Source organism: Amblyomma americanum, chromosome 8 (assembly GCF_052857255.1).
Source record: "Amblyomma americanum isolate KBUSLIRL-KWMA chromosome 8, ASM5285725v1, whole genome shotgun sequence".
Lineage (NCBI taxonomy): Eukaryota > Metazoa > Arthropoda > Arachnida > Ixodida > Ixodidae > Amblyomma > Amblyomma americanum.
The window spans coordinates 76,441,955-76,461,769 of NC_135504.1; the positions used below are offsets into that span (position 1 = coordinate 76,441,955).

General features: G+C 53.8%; 1 protein-coding gene across 1 annotated transcript in view; it reads right to left on the reverse strand.

Moving 5' to 3' along the window:
- Nucleotides 1-19,815, reverse strand: part of LOC144101943 (uncharacterized) — a 220,713-nt gene that overhangs the window by 60,493 nt on the left and 140,405 nt on the right. Inside the window, exon 5 of the mRNA XM_077635187.1 lies at nt 14,713-15,028. Within this exon, the coding sequence (XP_077491313.1) occupies nt 14,713-15,028 (316 nt within the window). The remainder of the gene's footprint in view (nt 1-14,712; nt 15,029-19,815) is intronic.

Below are 19,815 nucleotides of genomic sequence, written 5' to 3' on the forward strand. Positions count from 1 at the left end.
TGTCGAGCCGCAGGTACCGGCGCTCGATCCACCGTGCCGCTGCGATCCAACTGTATATACGTGCAGAAACACTCGCCGCGCGCATTCTCACTGGTATATTACAGTTTGCTCACTTACAATAAGATTGCGGTGATAGCTTATGGGAGCGTTTTTACTAAGCCGGAGTGCACAGGCACCGAACGAAAGCACACCTCCCCCGCGAATCCGTGATGTCTCCTCCGCAAGCACGCCGGCTTGGTTATCTCCACTGCCGTAGAGGAAATATTTCTTTTGCCCTGACTATAAGGCACACTCGCAAAATTTTTAGAGAGAGAACCGGTTACGGGCGTGTTTATTAAGCACGGAGTCCGCTATGCATGCACGTCGCCGGTGCGCGTCGCCTTCGCTTGCATGGAGGTTGCCCACCAAGCGACGTCGTCGCGTCGCTCTCTTTTTCGCGTACATGGAGCTCAGTCTTCACTCCGTGGTGGGACTGAAGGAGAGAGGGGAGGGGGGGGGGGGGGGCATTCTGATGCGAAAGCATTAGACGGTTCTCGACACGATCGAAAACCCGGCGTCGCCCAGAAAGTGGCGCCGTTGCAAAACTCGGAAAAAACGGCACGACGTCATCAAGGCAGGAAAATAAATGCTTACCAGTAATAACGAGTACTAGTACTTACAGCTCCAACTACAAAGGAACAGAATTAGAATAGAGTATGAACATAACTGGAACAGAAGTGAAATATAATCAGAATGAAATTGAAATGGAACTGGAATTGTAGTGCAATGCTTTGACATTACTAGCACGTAAGTTGTTTATTTTGGCAACAACACAGTTGCCATGGGGGTTGACGAAAAGGCAGTAATATGCCTGACTAAGCGTCAACATCCTGCAACATGGGACACATCATACAGGGCATGGAAAAAAAGGACAAAAAAAGGTCACAAAATACACATACACCTGCATGTACAAAGACAAACACATTCTTTTATACAGCAGATATGATTCACAGTAACTGCATATGCTTAAAAAATAACCTAATTATAAGCGCTGTGGGCGGAACCTGTTCAATCACCGAGAGCCAATACATATTTATCAAAACGCTTCTTGAACGTTCCTAGAGATCTGGTTACATTTATAACACGTATGATTTCTGGAAGGCCTGCTATCTGTCAGGCGAGTTTTTGCGTGCCACAGATAGTACGGAGTTCCTCTTTTGGGTATTCTTTGTGGCGCAAGCCATGATTGTGTTCTTACGCAAGATACTGTTGTGTAAAGGTATCCGGATGGCACTTTGATTGGACATTAAAGCCACAGCAAATTTTTTCCTCAATACGTTTTTCACGGCTAGTTCCTTACGCGCTGCCGGTAATTTTCAATAAAGAGCTCACATCGAGCGCCCGACATAATCCTGAGCCCGGTACGTGCCTCAACGCGAGAGGGAGGAATCGCGAGTGGAGCTTGGAGATGCACGTTCAGGTGCGCCTCCGACACATGTGGCCGCCAATAGGCAGGCGCCAAAGCGGGCGACCGCGATGAGCGGCGAGTTCCCCGAGCAACACTCTCCTATTCAGCGTCCTTGAGAGCTGCCTTGACCACCAAGGCTGCTCCACTCTAGCGCCGATTTGCAACCCTCGCGACCACCGGAGACGACACCAGTGTCTACACAGCCTGGTTCGCGACCGCAAGCAGCATGGCGATGTAGGGGCTGAGCTGCGCTTAGGTGGCAGCTATTCCTCGAATGGAGGGTCCTCCTCCCTGGAGCGGGCACAGGCCACTGGAATTGGCCGCACACACACGGGGGAAACAGGAACGCCCCAATCTCACTTCGCCGACATCCTAACGTAATGTCCTCGCGTAGTCCTCACACGGCAACGGGGGTTTCTGAGGAGGGGCCCGTCGCCGTTGGCACGGTGCGCGCGTGGTAGGCGAAAGCTCAGCCCCAGATAAGAGCCTCGCAGGCCACGGGACGCGTGGGTCACTTCTCCGCACCACTGGAAGGCCTGAAAGTACACTGCGCCCGGCCTCGTAACCCAGAGCAACCCTCCCTGTCGAACAAGTGAGACAGATGCGGCGCTCCGGGGGGCGTCCGTACCGAACCGACGCCCCGATCTCGCGCCGCCCCAGATCGCGTCGATTCGCGGAAGCGGGCAGTTGGCGCTCAACTAACTGCAGCGACCTCGCCGGTCGCGCACCGTCGCACGCGCCACGGCATAAACCGCTGTCCGACGCAGCCAGGGATATCGAACGCTCGCCTCCTCGGGTACACCCCCCGCAATCTGCGCTCCGTACGCCGAAGCGGCCTGTGCGTCACACGAGGCACGGTCCACGATTAAGTACGCTGGTTCTGAACAGTTGGCTTTTTTTTTTTTCAAGTGCAAAAAGGGAAAAGGAAACGCTCCCGAGCCGTCGCCATCCACAAAACGCTTCGCGAGCCACGGCCGAAGGGACAGGCGCGAAAAATAGCACTTGTGCAACTGAAAACTCAGACGAGAGCAGTGCGGCGTTGACGGAGGAACCTTACTCCACGGCTTCGGTCAGGCCGAAGATCTTGACAGACGTCGCGGCAGCGTCGGCCGTCAGCGCCACACAGATGGCTGTTCAGCTGGGAAGTGGCGCACAGAATGGCTCGGAGAGGACAACAGCACCGAGAAGTGTGAAGGGCTCATAACATGGGAGTCTGCACTCGACGATAGATTATGCACTAATGTCACAGAGGAGATTAGTGGTAATGAGCATAGATGAAGATGGTTCCAGAAGTCTAGGTAGTGACCGCAAGCGTATCAAGTTGAGCTTCAGAAGAAAAAGCAATGTAGGACTGAAGCGAGATGAACAATCAGGGGGGAATTTTTACTCAGAGAAGAAAGTGGAAGCAGCAGCCAAAAAAATCGAGAAAGTAATTTTTGAGGATAGTGAGACAGAATGGACTTATGCCAAATTAACTCGATTACTGGAGCTAGAGCTAGCTAAGGTGCGAGTAAAGCTAAAAGGGAAAAGATGCAAACCCAAGAGTTGGTGGGATGAGGAGGTCAAGAGGGCAATAGAAAAGCGCCAGGAAGCGTCCAGGGAACACAGATATTCCAAGAAGAGGGGGGAACCAAAACCCGAAGTAGACAGAAAATGGGATACCTTCATAAAGTGTTGAAGGGACGCATCCTATTTGATTAATGAGAAAATTAGAAGAAAGGGTCCCCAATGGATGTCAAAAGTAAATAAAAAAGGATAGAAAAGCAGCCCAAAAATTCCGAAAACATCTAAATGCATTGAGTAATAAAACTAGGCTAGAACAAAGGTTTATTGTTACAGATGAGGGTATTCGACTAGAAGGGGATGAAGCAATAAAACACATAGGAACAAGGATGACGGAAAAATTTACAGCAAAGCACGTGGTACATAATGTATCGAAGGAGGATAGACCGGTTACAGCAATAGCTTCACTTGAGCAAGGAGAGTGGGAAAGGGCAGAGAAGGTTCCTAGTGGCATATCAACAGGACCAGATGGTATCCCTATTATGTTGATAAAGAAGTTAGGACCAAAATCCAAGCAAACATTAATACAGGTAGTGAACAAAATGATAGTGTATGAGAATGTCCCTGATGAATCGCGATTAAGTAGAATGAACATGATATATAAGGGAAAGGGGGACAAAGCAGACGTAAGTAACTATCGTCCTATAACAGTGACATCGGTGGTTTACAGGGTGGTGATGCAAATTATAAAGGATAGACTGCAGGCTTGGGTGGAGAACGAGGGGGTGTTAGGGGAACTACAGAATGGGTTCCGGAAACAAAGGAGGTTGGAGGACAATCTATTTTCATTAACACAGTGTATAGAAATTGCGGAAAAGGAACATAGGCCCTTATGGCTAGCATTTCCGGATATTAGGGGAGCCTATGACAACGTTACTCAGGAGCATTTGTGGGACATACTGGGCACATTGGATGTGGAAAATGGAGTAATTAATCTTTTAAAAGATATATATATATAGAGGTAACAGAGTGCTCATAAAATGGGGAAAAAATGTATCAGGGCCTGTAGAGATACAGCGGGAGGCTTGGACAAGGATGTCCTCTGTCCCCTTTGTTGTTCATGTTGTACCTGCAAGGGTTGGAGACCAAGGTAGAGGGGAGCGGACTAGGCTTCAACCTATCTTTTTTCAAGCAAGGGGAATTGATTAAACAGACATTGCCGGGACTAATATACGCGGACGATATAGTGATAATGGCTGACAACAAGGAAGACCTGCAGAAGTTGTTAGACATATGCAGTACAGAGGGAGATAGATTAGGCTTCAAGTATAGTAAGGAAAAATCTGCAGTCGTGATATTTAATGAAGAGGGCGGCGAGCATAGAATACAGGAGTTCATGCTAGAGGTAGTGGATGAGTACAAGTATATTGGGGTGTGGTAAATAACAGTGCTGAGTATCTGACAGAGCATGAAAAATATGTAATGAATAAGGCTAGTAGGAATGCAGCTGTCATGAAAAATAGGGCACCGTGGAATTACAATAGGTATGAGGTGGTAAGAGGGATCTGGAAAGGGGTGATGGTCCCTAGCCTGACCTTCGGTAATGCTGTCCTGTGTATGAGGCCAGATGTTCAAGCAAGGCTGGAAATTAGGCAATGGGGAGTAGGGAGGTTAGCTTTGGGAGCACATGGCAATACACCAAATCAGGGGGTACAGAATGATATGGGATGGGCGTCTTTCGAGAGCAGAGTGGCTAGCAGTAAGATAGCTTTTGAGGAATGATTGAGAAAGATGGAAGAAAAGCGGTGGGCTAGGAAAGTTTTCAGATACCTGTATATAAAGAATGTTGACACGAAATGGAGAAAGCGAACTAGAAAATTGACAAGCAAATATCTGGACAGCAGTAAGGCGGCAAATGAGCAATTATCGGTTAAGAAAAAGGTTAAAGGAACAGAGAGAGCTTTGTGGAAAACAGGGATGCTGACGAAATCGGCACTAGAAACATACCGGACCTTTAAACAGGAAATTGTCAAAGAAAATATCTATGATAATTGTAGGGGAAGCTCTTTGTTGTTTGAGGCCAGGACTGGAGTTTTGCGGACTAAGACGTATAGAGTCAGGTACCAGGAGATAGACACTTTGTGCATTGCGTGCGGAGAGGAGGAGGAAACGGCTGAACACTTGATACTCTTCTGTAAAGGGCTTCACCCTACAGTGGAAGGCAGCGGGGCTGACTTACCCAAGGCATTGGGGTTTAGGGATAGTGAAGGGAAAGTGGATTTTAAGAGGTTAGAAGTAACCAAGCGAAGGTTATCTGATTGGTGGCTAAAAGCAAGACAGGAGTAAAATTTCACAAGACATGGCTAGGTGGCTTGAGCCACCGCCCGATGTAAAGGGTTCAGCCGTATCCATCCTCCCGTTTTCTCCACTGATCGGCGGCAACGCCCAGAGACGCTCCCTCCTGGCTTGCGCCTGCAACTTTGGCGAAAGCGCGAAGACAATCGCCTCACCAGGACAGAGGCTTTAGAACACAGCGGCGTCGTCATTTCTCCCTACCTCGCGGGCGACCTCGATTCTCGCTGGATCCTCGGAAAATAGCGAGAAAAAAGAAAGAGGCTCGTCCCTGCCCGGTGGCGCACAAGGTGGGCGCGACAGCGGCGACCTTCGCAGACGCGGACTCTGGCTGCGTGCATCTCCCCCTGCCATTGTTCTCGGCCGCAGAAATGGGAGGCAGCGAAAGACATGGCCGGGAACAGGGCACACAGAAACGGCATGCGCCGCTGTCGACTTCGGGACGTCGTCGTCCTCGCGCGCACTTAACCGTTTCGTAAGGAGTCGTCACACGCTCGGACCGACAGTCGGCACTTGGCTGGCGAGAGCTGCCTGCACGGCTCACACTCGACGCCTCTTCGGACTCTGCCCTGGATACGGGCGACGTTGACGCGTACCCTATAAGCGTACAACGAGCCGGTTAACGTGACAGTGCTCGGTGCATTCTCACGACTTCCTCGGCAGCCTCACTAATTGGCTGCAGTGGAGCACGGCGGGACTCGACCCGCTGGGGATCACAGTGCGATGAAGTTTCCGCACACCGGAGCGTTCTCACTTGGCCTCCTTCGGAATGCGGCCCTCCCGCAGCCGCCCTGAAGACTCCGCTTTCCGTTGGCTGGTGGTCATTCCTCAGACCGGAGCGCGTTATCGTGTCCCAACTAATACCACGGGGCCCCACGCTGCCGATGGCACACCGGTGCTCCGTTGCCTACGCACTCGCGCATCGAGGCCCCAGCCTTCGAATGGCGAATGCAAGAGAGAGAGAGGGAGAGAAGCGGAGCCATCCGCCCCGATCCCTCCTTTTAACTACTGTCAGTTTCACAGCGATGGCGACTTCCGCATTTTTCCCCACGACACAGCACATGCCACAAGTAGCGATAAAAAAAACAAACTGACGGTCGATTTGCGTAGTTAGACGAAATGCGATTTAGCCTCGCTAGCACTTTGGTGTTCACTTTGCTTCCGGTGTTCGCATCCACTGTTGAAAGATGGAAATTGCTCGGATCGCGATAACGGGTTAATGCCCCATTTGCGGAATTCATCATACCAAACATTCGCAGATGCCCGCCAGTCCTCGTATCTACCACTCACGCCGCAGAGATGCAGCGGTTAAGCGACGCGGCCCCTCCCTGCGATGGCAGGTGCTGCCACCGGTGGGTTTGCGTGAGCCCGGTTTTTCTTCCCGAGCAACGAACGCGCCGCCAGAGGCATTGGGGAAATCAATTAGTGGGGTTTTCAGTGCTAACGCGATGGAATATTTTATAGCTAAGCTTAGTGCATGAGTCAGCGAAGCTGTTATATATAGCCTTGGTTTAGCCACTGAGCCCCGAATTATTCTGCCGTAGCAGGCGCCTCCTGCCTGCGCATTCCTCAGCTCTCGCCACAACCTCCCACTCTCCGACCTCTTCCCCTGAACAGGGGAACTTCCCTCTCTCCGCTTTTCGAACTGGCACGTGGAACTAAGTTAAATTAATTCCCACAGAAATTAAGGCCTTACTGCTGACGCTGTAGATTCCACGGTAGAGTGCAGGGCTATATGGCTAAACCAAAGCTATAAAAAAAAAGACACCCGGCGCGACATCATCAGCCAAATCCGGAAACGGGCCTTCCGTGATTCTGACGACGCTTCTTCTGCTACAAAACAAAGGTTTCCATTAGTCTGAAATGTGGAGGTCTCGCGTGAAATATTCTCTCCTCCCAATCACGTTACGCTTACGTCGAGCTTCTGACTCGCTCCACGCTTGTGTCCTCTTGGCGGCATAAGAGTGCACCAGATGCAAGAGAGATCTCGTCATCCCTCGTTTCTACGCTGCTCAAAAACAAATTGCACCTCACAGTGCACCTTCCTAAATGGCCGGTGATGGCAGCGCCTTCCCTTCGCTATTCGCCCTTCCTAGCTAACAAGGGGCTCGTTTTCTGTGTCGTTAGCGAGCGGCAATTAATCCCTGCAACTGGTGCCCGTATAACTACTACTACTAGTACTGCAAGAGTCGGGAGTTTCGGCACGGGACATTTGAGGCTTAATTTAGCATAACAATAGAAACCCGAGGTTGGTGATCCAGCGCATTGAAAACGAGCGTTTAAGAACACAGGACGAGACACACGGAAGGCACTGCCAAGCCCGGGGCCAGAGCAGCGAGCTATGCAAGTGGTAGGCGCAAGGAACAGACCAGAGAGCAAAAGCGAGTAAACTATGCCCCTACAACCGAGAAGAGCAGATGCACTGCCCTGCGCAAAACTCCAAGCGTGCTACGAGTCAGTGCTGTATACACCACGGCCGTGGCTGGAGTCGCCACAGCCGCAGGGGAGGACTATACCTCTGCACGTATGCACGGCACTTTCTTCCCCGGGGTACGAAATGCACCGCGACTCCGCCGATAAAAAGGGATCATTCTTGCTACATGGGATCGGTGAAAGCTTGGTCGGGCACCTGATAGGTGGCGTTGGTGGAAGAATTGATCGGGTCCTCAATCCGCGGGCCCATTAACGCGCCACATCTTCGGCGCCGCAGCTCCGGCGGTTCCGCGGCCTGTGGTGACAGGGGCTTTTCCCCCCTTCCCAGTACATTGGGCCAATGTTGGGAAAAGGGTGTTGACAATGTCTATACAGGACCAGCGTTGTCTGTAGTGTTGCCAGTTCATTGCATGACACACCTCCAACGATGGCCCTATTTGATCCCCATGCGTGGTGGTTTGTCGTGGGGCTACACTGGAGCTTCGCCTCAAGTGCCCTGACGGCGCCCCACCGGTCGCCGCAGCATTTCACTTCACGGCAGCGTGAGAAGGTGGATAGGAGGATGGCGAACGGTGCAAAGCATGCGGAGGGAGACCGTGCAGCCCGACGCCGAACTTCGGGAGGCGCGCTGGGCGTTCGTGTGGCAAACTCGCGGCTGCCGAATGCACTGCGGCGGGCCACAGTCGGCGCTCCTATACCGAGAGGTGCCGAACACCTGGCGCTGCGACGCAGATTAGAGCCAAGCTATGGCGCATGTAATTCTGTTTCCAGGTGATACACTGGTGGTGGGGAATACAACAACCGACAGCCCATCATCGTGCAGGACGAGAAGTTTGCGCTGATAGGTGGCCACAGCTGGCAGAGCACACAGTTGATTGGAGGCAGAGGCCTCGCACTGGACACTGCCGGAGCTGACGACGACGAGAGCTGATTAGCCCATCACTACGCACGCCATGGCTTCGTGGTTGATTCCCCACGATAGCACGCTCTGGCCAAGGCCAAACAACACGCGTCAGCGTATAGCCGGCCCACTGTCAACTGGCCGCCGCGTTTGTCGGAGAGTAAGCGCGCTCTCCAGATACTGGTCTTGTTCAGCCGGAAGGAAGGCGATATCCCCCTTTGTATTGACGCCCCAAAGGAGACGCGGCACTGCGGGTTTCGCCGCAGTGCGCTGCCGTGTCCTCGCACAGCGGCGGAGACAAGCACCGGCGGCGGTAGCGCACAATGAACGACGCCTCGGCGAACACCGCCGCGCAGTGTGTCAAGGAGCGGCCGACTCCCATGCTTAGGCCCAGCGAGAGGAGGCGCAGACAAAAGGAACGGCGCCGACGACAGCAAACAATGGCTGCAGGGGGATTACGAGACACGCGCACACATCGTTGGGCTCGCTACAGCGAAAGGTGCGCGCCTCGCAGTCCCGCTATAGCGAAGAAGAAAAAAACTATACACGTCGTTCGCGGCGCCGTAAGATGACGCATGGGTGCTTCCTTTACTTTAGACGCCGCCATCTGTCACTACTGCGCGTTTGCTTTTCTTTTTTCTCTCGATGGGTCATGCTGCTGAAAAGTACGCTCGTGAAGTGGGACCACAGCCTCTCTCGACGACGCAACTAGCGAGCACGCAAAAACGAGCAAAAAAAAACACCGCTGACGAAAGGGTGTCAAGGCGACCTGCGGATGCAGTCAGCAGCTGAATTCCTCGCAAGCTTGAAGCCAGCGGGAAGACACGCCTTTGAAAACGCTTCCCGTGCTTCGGAACCTGATCCTGGGACAAATAAGCGAGAGTGGAAGGAGCGAACGGAAGGAGGTCTCCAGCAACCCCGTGTAATTCCGACTTGCTCTGTTTCCGTCGCAAAGTTCCCTAAAACCCTCCAAGACCTTTGCTCTAGCCGGAAGCGATGAGTAGACCTGGACGGCCGTGCAGCACAATCCCTCACCATAGGGTGGTGGCTCAGTGGTTATGGCGCTCGGCTGCTGACTCGAAAGACGCGGGTTCGATCCCGGCCGCGGCGGTCGAATTTCGATGGAGGCTGAGAGGCCCGTGCACTGTGCGACGTGAGTGCACGACATTTTCAGAGCCCTTCACTGCGGCGTCCCTCAAGCGGTAACCGCATGAGGCGATATTCCTTCGCGATACGTCGCGCGATGACGCCGCCGTCGCCCATCGCTGCCGCTGGCGCAAACCGCACGAAGCGACGGGACTCGACGTCGGAGCGGCGCGTTTTCAGTGTTGCTCGATTGCGGCAGCTTCAGCGTTCTGTCATTTTGCGTTAATTAAAGAGTAGAACAACGCTCTTAAGACTTCATACCAGATAAAACACAATGAAAACATTGAAAAATATATTTAGGTAATAATTTTATTTTTAGTCTACACAAAGTCACGTGACGCAGAAAAGCGCGCCCGAGGGACGCTGCGATGAGGCGCCAGGCGACATTCCGGCGCTCTTGTGACTTATAGTGCGTGTAGGGCATATCCCACAGCACCCTTTACTTTTGAACTTCATTAATGAGCCTTTCATTAAATTCTTGCATAGCTGCCATGGTGAGGGATGCGTCAGCTGTTGCTCCGCTGAAAGCCCGCTTTAAAAAAAAAAATCGACTTTCGCGCGCAAAACGGATCGGAAAGTTACGCACCCGCAAGGCCTTCCGTCATTGGCTAGTCTCGCACGGCACTTCCGGGCGATGGGCGAAATTTTCTGGAAACCCAGAACCTGGGCGACGCGATGAGCGACAGTGCTTCGGCGGCCCTCCTCAGCCCATCGCGCGGCGTGTCGCCGCGAACTGTCGCCTCATGCGGTTAGCGCTTCATAGCCGGTTTGGTACGTTCAACATCCATAAACCAAACCATTTCCTCCACTAAGTGACCACAGGTGCTGCCATCTAGGGAGAGAGGCCCGAAGGATGAAAGGCGGCGGTTTTCAGTGACCGCGACGGTAGTGCAGTCTGCCTGGGAGACACAGAAAAAAAAAATAATAAGTCGGAAGCGGGTCACGTTTCCCAACCGCGTCGCTGCTTCGGGCCTCTGCAGTAGTCGGAATGCACGACGACCGAGTCGTCCCCAAACGCGGCTCAAAGCGCGAAAGCGAACGCAAAGCGCCTTTTCCCGCGCACGAACTCCACGCGAAAGAGACGAGGCGTCTCTTGACGACGCAAATTCCAATGCCCGTTTCTCAACTTTCTCCTCCTCGGCTTATTTCCCGAACAATTAGGCGCCGCGCAACACGCGAGCGAATCGCCAGGCGACGACAACCGGGCCAGCGTGTCTCCGGAGAGCCATTAGGAGCGCACGACCGGCAGACAGCGAGATGCGCCGCCCTGCTGAACAGAGAAAACCGAAAGGGACGGAGAAAACGACGGAATCCCGCGCGTCTAGGAAACGACCGACGCACGCACAACGCTCGCGGGAGAAGGGCGAAGTGCTCGGCCCGGCGATAAACGGGGGAGGGGATGAAAACACAAGAAGGAACGCCGCTCTCGTTCGATGACACACACGCGGCTATCGCCTTTCGGCGCAGAAATCCGACCCCGACGAGTCCTTCCGGTTTCGCGGCCTCTGCTGCGGAGACCGACCAAGCAAGGGGGCTTGGTCGACGGCGCCCCTTCGCATCTCATAGGGCTCCGTGTTGTGATCGGAGGCCCCGACAGCGGGAACAGACGAGCCCGGCAGGCGCCATCGAACTATGCTTGGCCCAAAGGTGCTGTCGTCCTGAGAAGAGGATTAGGAACGGCTTCTGGCGACGGTGAGCTGTGACGAAAGGCCTCTCATCCCTTCGTCCGGAGTATGGAATGCGGCATTGCTCCCGAACTGCGCCCTCACGTGGACCGGCAGAAAGACCCGAACAAAGGCGCCGGACCCGCCTCGCTCGCTTGCACTTGCGCGGCCAGACAAAGCGGGTGCGGACACGGCTGATTCATCTTACCCTCTGGAATGCACGGGGCCGTCAGGACGCATCTCTCCACGGAGGGGATCACCGCCTACAAAGCCAACGACCTTATGCACATGATCAACCCGTCGGAAACCACATTCCAGGACACCTCTTTCCCACAGATGGGGTCACCGCCTGCTAAGCCAACGACCTTATGCACCTGGTCAACCGCTCGGAAACAGCATTCCAGGACCTCAAGGCGCCGGGATTCCTTATCGCCTGTGCACGTGTTTGTGGGGGCGGAGCGGTCACGGGGTTAGGGAAGAGACTATGAAGAGTGTGTCTGCCCATTGGATGCTTGAGCAGCCACCGGTTTCCCTAGCTAGGTGCCTAGGGAATATCCACTGTATTTAAGCCGCGATTTGGCTGGTTTCACGGCACTTCATCTCTGACTTTTGGTCTCCCTGCTTCTCTTGTAAATATGTAAATAAACCTACAAGTTTACCAACCCTCCTGAAGGCTTCCCTCCGTCGTCTGCAGAGTTCATCGTCATGCGGTGAAGACCTCGGTCCCGATACCCAAGCATATCATCCGGTTGAAGCCGCGCTGCCTGCGTTGACAGACCTATCCAGAGACGTCAGCCGATATCGCGTTGGGCTGCCGCACGCATCACCAGTGGCGCATCGACAAGCTCCGCCCACTGTACAGCTTCCCATCGGAGCCGAGGTTCTCAGACGACCGAGCGGCCACGTTTCCGGCGCACTTGGCGTTCTTTTTTCCCCGAGGACTCAGTTTTCAGCCCGACTGTCACTGCCACACATATACACGTACACTGTTCTACTTCCACGTCACGACGGACGCAAGCCCCTTTCACCGCGAGCAGCAATACGGCAGTCTGGGGAGCCGCTGACGGCAGCTAAGTGCGCGGTATTGTAGCCGTGCGGCAGCAAGTAGCTACCACGAGTATCGCCGATAACCTTTCACGAGAACACACGCAGGAAGATTCCCCGGCGGTCCCATCCGAATTGTGAGGGACAAGAAAAAATGGCCTGGCTTAGCTTATGGTTAAGCCTAGGATGCGAAGCATACGTCGCTTGGCAAGCCGTACTTCTCGTTCTTCTCCCGTTTCCGTGGCTCTTTGTAACTTGCGCTTTGCGGTCTGGCGAGCCGCCCTCTCCCTGGCCGACATCTCGCTGCTCAACTGACTCAACGAGTGCGTCGCCTTTTATACAATTGCGTGACGTCAGTATCTCCTAGCGGTAGCAGCGGGAGTTAGGCCGCCGGCGGAGGCTGCGCGTCCGCAAGCGAGCGCACGAGTTGAGCCCCAGCTTTCACAGCTGTTGTGACGTCATATCACGTGGTGCGCCGATGTAGGTCAAGTGGTAGCTACGCGGCCGCGCGCGGCGCAGCAAGGAAGAGCTCGGTTGTGCGGCTAGTATGCTTCGCATAAAAAAGCGCGCTGACAGCAGTTCACCCAGCAGCTGCGCCGTCGCGACCAGATTGAAAAACCTTCTTACTCCGGCTCCTCCCGCGCAACGGCCAGCGAAGTGACTCGCTGCACGACACAGCTCTGAAATGCTGCAGCATGATGGAGCAGCTGCTGAAAGGATGATGAGTGCAAGTTCTCGAGGTAATGTGCTAAACACTCGCGTTCCTTGCAAATACGTTTGTTAGCTCGGGCGGTTTAAAAAAGTGGCAGGGGTTTAACGTAGTCAAACCGTGTAGGCGTGCTAAAGCATGGCGTTCATTCTTCAGCAGGCGGAGACACGTAGCTACTGGGTATGACGCGATAGCTTTAGTGGGGGAGTGCCCACATATGCAGAATTGGCAACCCTTTATGTATACTTAACATTCATAGATCGCGGCGAGTCCTCATTCCACTACGAGCGCAGTGGGGCAGCGGTTAAGCGATGCGCCACTGCTCAGTTTGCTCGCAATCTGGTGGGCACGTTGTGAACACGCCGCAAGGTCACGTGACCTAGGCGGCCCTCCTGGTTTGGCGGAGCGGCTGGTTTCTCCGGCTGCGAGGCTTGAAGCGGTCGCCGGACACAAGAGAACAATGCCAACTTCTGTACTGATGGGAAACTGCTTTCGCATAACGGCAAGCGCGCAATCCATCTTTTTCTTTCACGCCAAGCCCTGACATCCCTCACTGGGAGCATGTGCAATTCCAACATGGTAGCGAACGACGACGATGCCACAAACTGCCAAGCAAATATGCTCTGGATTCTCGGTATTCAAACTCGTACGGATGACGTCAGAAAGCACCCGCTCTAGTGCTTCTTTCAACGAACGAGGCAAGATTCCCACACATGCACACACGTCTTGCATGCACGTGTTACAAGCTTATACGCGCTACGAGCCTTTGGCACCGTTGCCATTAAAGGAATTTTCGGAGACAGAAAGGACATCTTCGCCTGTGCTCCACCAGAACTGAGCACTGCCGTAAAACGCAGACGGCTACTCATTAACGAACACTCTGAGGCCGCAAACGAGAGTGTGGGGGGGAGTTACAGAGGTCGACAAATTGAGGACGTTTCTTCCCCACTTATGTGACGCGCCAATCGAGGAATGAGCCACCAGCTGCGTATATCCGTTGATTCTGTATTCCACACGCTGTAATCGCCTCTGCTGTCGCCAAGCGCTAAGGCGTTGGCAAGCTGTCAAAAGACAGCTTTTGCTGTGGGCACCATCAATACTGCATGGTGGCGGAATAAACAATATCACTATTTCTTTGTGAATGTGTTATTTCCATCCATGAATGCATGCTCACTCCAGTGGCTACAACCACTTTCTGAATCCACTAACTGCTGCACTTTGATATTTGTCTTTTCGTATTAAATCGAACACAGCTGCGGCGTGTGCACCAGCACCAAAGCCGGCAGGCCGTTCCTGGGCACTTGAATTGATACTGACGCACTGATCGATTGATTGACTGACTGATATGGCGATGCATACATTGAATTAGTAATATATCGACAGATACACTTATTGAGTTGCACACTGGGTGACTGAGTCAGTGATTCATGGACTGACTGATGGATACATTGATTCACTGATCATATGATTGATTCACAGAACAGCTGACGATTAGCTGCGCGGAGGGGCCCACCTGGCGTGCACTCCGGACCGGTAGGTGGGCGGCGGGGACACGGGCGACAGCATGGCGGCGGGCTGCGTCGTCACCACGGCCCCCACGGGCGGAGGGGGCTGCGCTGCGGCGGCGGCCGCGTGGTGCACCGCGGCGGGCACCACCGCGTGGTGGTGGTGATGGTGGTGGTGGTGGGCGGCGGCCAGGGCCACCGGGGTGGGCAGCGCCGGCGGCACACCCTGCCGGTCCAGGAGCAGCAGCCGGAGCCGGTACTCCTGCATCGACGCCTGGTACGACGGGGGCGGAGGCCGGTACTGGAACTCCGGGTACAGCATCGCTGCGCACGGGGGGCACGCTTAGGGCCGGCCCTTCCCGGCACATCAGCAGCGCACAGGACAAGCACGCGACAAAAGAACGCATTACTTCATGATGTGCCCGTGTGTGAATTGCTCATTTAATTAGATTTTTCACGGGTGACTACTGCAATTCCCTCTGTTCGAGTGTTACTTCCTCGTTAAAGAGATAGGCATCTTCGTTTGCAATTCTATGGCACGCTGTATGACCACCTTCTGTAATCTCTCTGCAACCTCCTGCGCTGTCAGCTGTGCAAATTTGGAGCCGGGACCGTTTTTCAAGCTGTGGCCACAGTCCCGGCTCGTAAGCTGTAAGAAAGAAAGTAAACTTGAAAAGAAAGCAGTTGTAAGTATGGTGTTAAGCTCGAAGAGACGTCAACAGGCTGGGATCACCCCAGCCCTGTTTAGCAAATGGGGCTCCTATTTCCGGAACGAGCACGTGTGCAGACACAAAGGAGCACGTGAAGCCGCCATCCCGTACAGTCCAGACGTTTAATTTCCTCCTCCAGCATTTCGTTATGTGAAATGCCGCAATAATTTAGCTTCCCAGCCGGAAAATTTTTCATTGCCGAACGATGCAGAATGGACGAAGACCGACGCGCTTGTGCACTGGTCTTACGGCTTCGCCAAAAGTGGACCAAGAAGCCCAAATTTCGACGTTTATAGACCGAGTTGCCCCTCTTCAAAATCACGCACTGCACCCGGTGTTATTGTGGCAACGAAGCGTGTACAAGCTGCTGCTGCGCGTGTCTCTAGCTTCGCAAGCAATGAAGCAGAAAGGCTGGGTTGGGTGCGTTTCCCTCGTCCGCTGCGCTCTTGTTTGCCCCTTGTCCGAACAGAGGACGGACATGAGCGCCGCCTTCATCGCCGCTTCATCATCGGAAAGGTTCGATTGGGACGCCCTGTGCTAGTGCACTGTTCCCGGGGGGCACACGGCTGCCCGTCAGTGATACGCTGGCCGGCAGACAAAGCGCTACAAGAGAGCATCGAAAGAGCCCTTCCGTCTGCCAAAGGGGCGAACGAAGTAAGCGAGTGCAGCTCAGTTCATTCGTCACGAATACACGAGCACGGAATGGAAAACGCCGAGTGAACGAAGGGAGGGAGGCGAAAAAAAAAATACGCAGACAGAAGGTGGAGCAGTACTCCGCGATGAGGGCACCCTCCACGTCGGAAATGGAACACGCCGAGAGGAAGAGAAATAACACGAAAGCGATAAAAGGAGCGCACGCAATCCTCCTCATTCGGGGCAGCGCGTCGCACAGGGGAAACGGCCCCATTCGCAGTCCGGCAGCTGCAACTCGGCTATTTTCCTTCAGCGCGGAGGAGGCATTCGGTTCCCAAAGTCGTTTCTCTGCTCGGTTCTTTGCGTGGTCTCGCGCAAGACGTCGACTCACCCCACCCAGCGCGAATGGCCCGCAAGGACGCCTTCTTCCCGGGTAGCCGCTTCCGGTGCGGTGACGCAACCAATGACGACGGCACGCGGCCGGGGAAAAAAAAATTGCCAGCAAGAAGGAGAAGGAAGTCTGCGAAGCAACGGACTCGATGCGCACAGCCCCCGAATCAAGCACCCGACGCGCTCGGCGGTGGTGACCACAAACGAGGGGGGTGCGTGTTCTGCGCTTGCACTCCGTCGTGCGCGTTTGGCGGCATCCGAGAAGTCAGAGCCTGCGCAAGAACGTGGTTCCTTCCTTCCAGGGGCCGGCAGCCGAGCCACCATGGAGCGCGGAGAAATGGGGAACACACGCACAACATCCGGTCCTTACACCGGCCGTGTTATCCGCACGCAACAGCGGAAACCGCTAGGGTGACACGCCGCCCAGAAACGTAGTACATCAGTTCATTGGATAGGGAACAGAGGGGTCGACGACACAATTAAATCATCCAAAAGCGCAGCCGATTCCGCCTCAGTGATCTCGCATGTCGTGTATATATAGCAGAAAACAGTCACACTTGCGACACTGGGCGGGTAGACGCGTGTCGCTCATCTTTGGCACACCGCGATCACGTTCTCTGACATTCGTCCCGACTAGTTGGTGCATTCTTAGCCGGAGTGGTCAGCGCAGTTATCATAGTCTATACAGCCGGACTACGCCTCTCCCATGTCTCTCCGATTAACCCTGTCCAGTGCCAGCTGCGGCTATCGTATCCCCGCAAACTTGTAATCCGCCCACCTAACCCTGCTACGCTTGCTTCCTCCTGGAATCCACTCCGTTACAACACAGCTAGCCCTATCGTTTAAATTGCAAACACAGCGATGCGGCCTTCGGGAAATTTCACCTTTCTCGGGGAAAATAAGGTTTAAATTTCGTGAAAGCTGAATATGTACGGGGATTCTGGGAACATTAGGAACCGAAATTGCATCACTACTCCCTAATGACGCAGTTTTCAAGCTCATGAAAGGGGCATTGAAATTGGGTATAACTGAGAAAAAATTGTAAACTAAAAAAGTGACTTGTTTATTTCATATATGCCATTAAACATGGCAACAAATATGGGGATTTTGTGGAAAACTTGTGCATGAGATACCCCTCATGCGGGAAGAATAGGTGGAACAAAAGGTCGCCGTTTGAACTATAAGCTCCAAGAATGGGACCGTGATGCGAAAAACATGAGCAGTATAGACGCATTTCTGGCCACCACCGCAACTGTGCATGCCTGCGTACCGCTGTTTAGTGATTGTGTTGTTTTGAAAAGGCACAGGACACGCGACATCATTGAGGCAGAATGGATTGCGCTTAGAGGGTATTGTTGTGTCAGCAACACCTTTAAGTACCCCCCCAAGAACTGGCACACCATTCGAGTGTTCTCCAATGTTGCGTGTGATGATGGGAGACTAGTGTTGGAAGTTACCGCCGCGTGTGTGTGCGTTCTTTCTGCCGTCGTGCTCGTCCAGCCATGTAATTCATGTCCAGTCTGCACCTGTGCCCTTGTGTTCTCCGGCGGTGAACGGCACGTGGAGCAGGACCGGCCGCACACTGAATAGAAGGCAGGCACGACCGCTGCTGTCCTTCTGCGCCATTTGCTGACGGACGGAAGGGAGGCGCGAGCTTCCGGTGACTCCCAAGATCTCCGCTCCTACTGAAGTGGCATCAGCAGAATAAGTAAATGGACTACGAAAGCGAATTTACTGCAGGACAGATTAAGCCATTCAGTAAGAAAACGTCGACAAGCGAGCTCTATCACCATCTGCGATGAGACAAAGTAAACCGGCACAGATTTGCCAAGTCTCAGAGAAAAAAATTTTAAGTCCGCGGTCCCCCTAGAGTTTTCTGTCGGCAGTATTTGCTGAACAACTCGGCAGGTCACAGTTGTTCTCAGCTTGCTGCGTGCGGCGAAAGAGAGGAGTCGCTAACCACCGGGTGCGCACGCGTTCCAACGACGATCGGCAAAGCGGCACCGTTGCCTGCCGCGCGCGAACACGGCGGAGAGCCGTGCTTTTTCAAACCCTTCCGAGTGAATCCAGGTGAGCCCCCGTGAATGACTCATAGCCGCATCGATCAGGGGGCAGTCCCGGGACAGCGCGACGCTGCCGCCGCCGGTGCAGCGGGCTGGAGATAAGGCGAGCGCCCACCGGGCCGCTCGCTATCTCCGCAATGGTGACCGGGCCGGCCAGGCTGCGTCACTTTCTGAAGCGTCCGTTGCGTCTTCTGCGTCGCATCTACCACGACTTCGAACGTGGACCAGGGGCCGTACTCCTTAGGCTGTCCATTTTCCACTGTCCATTTGGTCTTAATTTCGCCATTGGTCACTGAGATATATATCCGCGGCTTTGAAGAGTCTTTGGGAAGCGACTCGACCATTGGGTGGTTGTCGAACGGACCGCAGCTGTTGGCTGTCATTGGCTGCGATATGCTGACAATGGCGAGATGCATCGCAGAGCTCTGTTAACAGCATGCAGTCTGGTCGCCAAGCACCCAAAGGACGGGTCACCCCCACAGACAACACTTGAAAGCCGCGGGTATAGCTGAGTGGCCAATGAGAGAGGGCCAAATGGACGCGCAGTGGCCAATGAAAAACGGACAGCTTATAGAATACGGCCCCAGGGTCTGTATTTTCTTACGACTGATTATCGTTTTCATTTCGTATGACTTTCTGCCACTGGTCTCAATGACGTAGCAAGTGGAGGTTGACGCCACGCTGGTGTCGAGAGGAAGACGCCCATGATGCCACTACATTCCGTTTCATACATGAGGTGCAACGCTGTGAAAGGTACATACGGAACAAGTCCGTACAGAGAAACAAAGGGGGGGCGTGTTACTCCGCGCTTGTTCTGTCGCCGAGTGGTATAAGGCACGAGAAAGCGACGGCTTGTCGTCAGCAGTATAAGAAGGCATTTAATCAAGCTTAAGACAAGTGTACCACGTAATAAGCCTGCAGGCAAAGCCTCTACTATGTCTCGCTCCCCACAAGGAACGCACTATTTTTTGGTCGCGGATGCAGGCAGCGCAAAGAAGAGCACTATAGCTTTGACAGCGTTGCACCTGATGTATAACACGGAGCATAGCTTGCACAAGGCGCCCCACGGCACAGTGGCGGACTGACCCTGGCGGAGCACGAGGGCGTTTATCCACGCACCTGGTGATGAGCTGTGTCGCCGCAAATCCGGTCCCGGCAAAAAGAAAAAAAAATGGGCAGAGAGGATGTGGTGGCAGCACAGCAGAGTGGCATGCAGTGGCGAGGCTAAGCTGGTCGTTCGTTTCTCCACCTCCTTCCGCCACCAACATGAAATGCAAACGAAGTGAATCATGCCGCCCGCACATTCCTCGCTGGC